This window comes from Microtus ochrogaster, chromosome 7 (assembly GCF_000317375.1).
Source record: "Microtus ochrogaster isolate Prairie Vole_2 chromosome 7, MicOch1.0, whole genome shotgun sequence".
Lineage (NCBI taxonomy): Eukaryota > Metazoa > Chordata > Mammalia > Rodentia > Cricetidae > Microtus > Microtus ochrogaster.
Window position 1 is genome coordinate 16,258,877 of NC_022014.1, and position 4,586 is coordinate 16,263,462.

The 4,586-nt window shown below is 46.8% G+C and overlaps 1 protein-coding gene across 2 annotated transcripts in view; it reads right to left on the bottom strand.

Moving 5' to 3' along the window:
* The window catches only part of Lig3 (DNA ligase 3), a 26,161-nt gene that overhangs the window by 7,627 nt on the left and 13,948 nt on the right, over window positions 1-4,586 (bottom strand). For both annotated transcript variants that reach the window (XM_026780225.1, XM_005349379.3), the window contains exons 10-14: window positions 3,183-3,314; window positions 2,501-2,580; window positions 1,335-1,422; window positions 969-1,046; window positions 601-724 (exon numbers count right to left, since the gene is read on the bottom strand). In XM_026780225.1, the coding sequence (XP_026636026.1) occupies window positions 601-724; window positions 969-1,046; window positions 1,335-1,422; window positions 2,501-2,580; window positions 3,183-3,314 (502 nt within the window). The remainder of the gene's footprint in view (window positions 1-600; window positions 725-968; window positions 1,047-1,334; window positions 1,423-2,500; window positions 2,581-3,182; window positions 3,315-4,586) is intronic.

Genomic DNA, 4,586 nt, shown 5'->3' on the forward strand with positions numbered 1-4,586 from the left:
CAGCCTGGTCTACAAGAGCTAGTTCCAGGACAGGCTCCAAAACCACAGAGAAACCCTGTCTCGAAAAAACCAAAAAAAAAAAAAAAAAAAAAGATCTCAGATCTCATCTTTCTCCCCAATCAGGAAACAAGAGTTTTCTGAGAAGGAAGCTGTCAGTGAGCTCTTAAAACGGCTGATGTTGAGCTCCCTTACATTGGGACAGCAGAAGGTATTCTTGATCAACTTCTTTTTATTTTTCCCCTTTTTATTAAAACATATTTTGTTATTTATTTTTTTGTGAATGTCTACTTGTGTGTAGCCAATCATACTCCAGTATTCAAACATACTACAGTGTAGTGTGTAGAGGTCAAAGGACAACTTGTGGGAGTCAGTTCTCTCCTTTCACTATGTAGGTGCTAGTCATCAATTTAGGTCGAAAGGTTTGGGGGGCATAAGCTCTTAACTGATTTTTGTGTGTCAGCCTGTAGCTCCCAGATGCCTGATGTGATCAAGGCCCCAGATCCCAGGACCAAGCAATCCATGACCAGCAGATCAAACTAGCAAGGCGGCCAGTGTGAATCTTCTGATAGAGTACCACAATGGGGATCAGACACTACTGACCTTTGCTCCCTTGCCCATAGAAGGCCCCAAGAACCACCAGATCAGCTGTATCAGCCATGGCCCCCTCGTTCAAATAATCTTTCTTAACTTTTAGCCAGTGCCGCTTCCCAGGCTCGTATGTACCCTGAGGGGACACAAGAAAATAGATCAGAGAGTGCAAACTCCAGAAGGGTAGGGCCTGTCTTTTCACCACTGTGGCCCAGCCAGACCTCTGTCTATCTGACTATAGCACATGCAAAGCCATTTTCAGATCCGGGACCGGCCTGCCCCAGTTAAGTAGGAAAGACTCCTATGCAGCTTTCACTCTCTCCCACCTCCAGTGACCCTGTCATCTCCAGCAGGAAAAGACAAGGGTGTAGCCATTTTACCTTCACATCCTTCAGCACCAGCCCTTCTAAGCCCTCTCGGATCACCCGGTTTATCATGTCAGCCAGGTCTGAGGCTTTCTGAGGGACAGCAAGAGAGATGGGCAGACAATGTGAGAACAGACACCGTGTTCATTTCTATACACTTGTAGAAACGTACTTAGATGTAAGGAAACGGTCTTAAAGAGCTGCTGCGGCTTTGAGAAGTAGGCCACTTGCCTAGGAAGATTCATGCCCCGCCCTTCAGAGTGAAGAAAATTATGTAATATATGCACTCCATATTAAGTATGCCTGAGGCTCATCTTCTCATACTCCATGGGGTCCTCTGCTCTGTTCTAAAATCCCACCTAGGATAGGAATTTCACTTACTGTGACTTGCTTCATTTCTGAGAACATAATCCGGTTACGGATTTCAACCATGTTGTCATGAAGAAACTTGCGTCGCTCACAAAGAGGCCTAAGGGAAACAGCAGAGCTGAGGAAAAAGAGCCTCCCTCCCACCCCTAGAGGAATTCTAATACAGGACATTGCCCAATGATAAAATTGATGTTTCAGGAGAGGGACAGCTATAGATCCAAGCTCCTCTATGAACGGTTCTACTGTCAAGGGTTACAAGAACTCGTCAACACTGAAGATGGACCACTGTGAGCTGTGGCTCACAGCTGGTTCGTAACAGTGCTTTCTCCTCTATTGAGCCAAGAGAACGCCCGCCTCCATTCCAGACTATAAGTCCCAGTCCCACCCGAAACCTTGTTTTTTGTTCTTCAACATTACAACTTTTGTGCTAATGCTATACTCTGTCTAAACCTCACCCCCAGGCTGGCTAGCCTAAGTGAACAGCTTGACTGACACAGGTTAGGCCCCACACCCTGCCTGTCTAATCCTAACCCAAGGTTGGTGGCTAGTACAAGCTTTGGGACCCTGCCCCATCAATTCTTTCCACTTTCTTTCTTAATCATTTATGTAGTAGCTATAGAAACAGGATTAAGGAGACATCCTAAGTGCATGAAGGACAGGTATCAGCTATGCAGGTTCAAGCCTGTGGATGCAGCTTACTCAAGACTGTCAGTTCACCCATGGCATCACCTATAAGCTGATAGATACAATGTACAAATGTTAGCCCAACCCCTATTTCTTTCCTAACGGAAGGCCCAACCAGATAAATCCCCAGTGCAGAGAGATTCTGGGTTTTAAAATAGTAGCTAGAGGCAGGGTGGTGTTGGTGCACACCTTTAATGCCAACACTCAGGAGGCAGATGGCAGATCTCTTTGAGTTCAAGGCCAGGCTGGTCTACAGAGCGAGTTCCAGGATGGGCTCCAAAGCTGCACAGAGAAACCTTGTCTTGCAACTACCACCCACCCCACCCCGCCCAAAGGAAAAAAAAATGATAGCCAGGGAGTAAAATCCAATGGTAGACCATATGCTTAATACATGTAAGGCCCTGGATTTCATTCCCAGTACTGCAAAATATGAAAACAAAACACAAACAAACATACACAAACAAAAAAAAACATCAAAACACTAGCTAACTTACCTGTCCATCAAGCTGACATCATTAAAGTAGATACAATCAAAAACAAACAGGCAGACATTAGCATCCTGGAAGGCAGCTTTCTGTAGGGGAAATGAGGCAGTAGGTACATGTGGGCACGAGATCAGGGGAATAGCAGTCCATTTCTGCAACCCCCAGTGAACAGTCCTGTCTGTTGGTGCAGGCCTGGGCCATAGAATAATCCTAGATGGTACTAAATTTCAGATCTCTAACGTTTCCCAAAGGCCCAAGTGTTAAAAGCTTGGACCTCAGGGTAGTAAGGTAGGGGAAGGTCTTAAGTCATTAGTGGTATGCTCTTAAAGGGATTGTGGGACTTCCCCTCTCTGTGCCCCTCAGTTCATGATGTAAGTGATTTTGCTCTGTCACATATCCTTGCCATGATGTGCTGTACTAGCAGTGATCTAAAGGTATGGGCCCTGTATTCCCTGACCTTAACCTCTAGAACTATGCTTCATAGAACAGTGGCCTCCAGTATTTTGTTATAGTAATGGAAAAACATGTAGTGAACTGGAACCAACTCAATTCTATGGCAGTTCCTAATAAGCAACTCCTTTTTAATGGAAGAAAAAACAATGGAACAGGCCCTGACCTACGTGCCTTTATCCCCTCTTCACTACCTTTTAGATTAACGACACATTTTGCACACAGGACTCTCAATGTGTACCTTGTGCACTCCCAGAGTCCCAAACGGCAGTGGTTTGCCTGTGTTGTTGTCAATCAGGAGCACCTCGGAGTCCAAGATCATACTCTCACCCCCAGGAAAAGCTCTGGGGATGTAGTCCTTAAAGTGGGCCACCTGGAAGTAGAAAGGTAGCTTTGGCAAGGATGACTTGGCAGTTAAGACTTAAAACCAAGCCACAGAGATCAAAGCCCAGGCAAAATAGTAGAGACAACATGTGGAAGCCTAAGCAGTGGGTGAAATATACAGCTTGGCTGTGTCAGTCTTCCCTGAAAGAGGACCAGACTATCTGCTCTATTACCTCTGTCTTAGACCCAGAGAATGGCTAGCCTACTTGGAGTCATGTTCTATGGGTTTGGAGGAAAAAGGAAGAAACAGAGTGAGTTTGTCGGGAGGACATGGAGGTGGACGGCTATGGGAGGAGAGAAAAGAGGAACGACAGGCAGGTAGAGACCAGTGTCCACTACGGAAGATTGCTGTTATCGGGCTAAGGACTGGGATGGGGCAACACATAGGTTGCAGGGCTGACAGAAACAAAGCCCTGGGAACAGTGAGGAATGAGAACAGGGTCTTCTCTACGTGGGAGCTCTGAAGCTTCTGGTGACTTCAGAGTTTGAGCCCTGGGAATGGATTTTTCCTAACATAGGCAAAGCCCTAATTTCTGACCGCTCAGTGGAAGAGGTCCCACTGTAATCCCAGGTATTCCTTGACAAAGGATACCAAAGGGCCCGACAATGGTCTAGTTCCTCAGCTGAGAGCAGCACACAGACAGTCCCTATCTTGGATATGGAGTGGGATGAGAAAAGACCTGACCACCCATCCTTACTCCCCTCTATCCCCAACCCAACCCTTCCAGAGTGGGGACATAGCTTAGTATTCGGCCCTTGCCTAGCTTGTGTAAGCCTAGGTTCAATCCATAATATTTAGAAAGGTAAAGAAAACGTATTCTGGAAAGTTGTGTTCACATGTCCCAAGGTCACAAGACAGTCTGTCTCACACCACCCTTCTCACAGCAGGTACTCATCGGTTTCAGTGCCCCTGGAACAGATGAGCCTCACGGAAAGCTCCATGCAACACTACCGCTCAGTGCTCTTGCTGAATACATAAAACAAGTGGCCCAGCTACCATGTCCATCCTAGACTGTACAACACACTCCCCAATCCATAGACTCTGAGAAACCAAGCCAGAACTGGGAAAGAAGGGGGTGGCAAAGCTAGGAATTCCATTTACTCACAAGCTACTGGGGCCATAAACCCAGCTGTTTCTTTTCCACAGACCTCAAAAGACTGGGCCTGGGCTGGGCGATGGTGGCGCACGCCTTTAATCCCAGCACTCGGGAGGCAGAGGCAGGCGGATCTCTGTGAGTTCGAGACCAGCCTGGTCTACAGA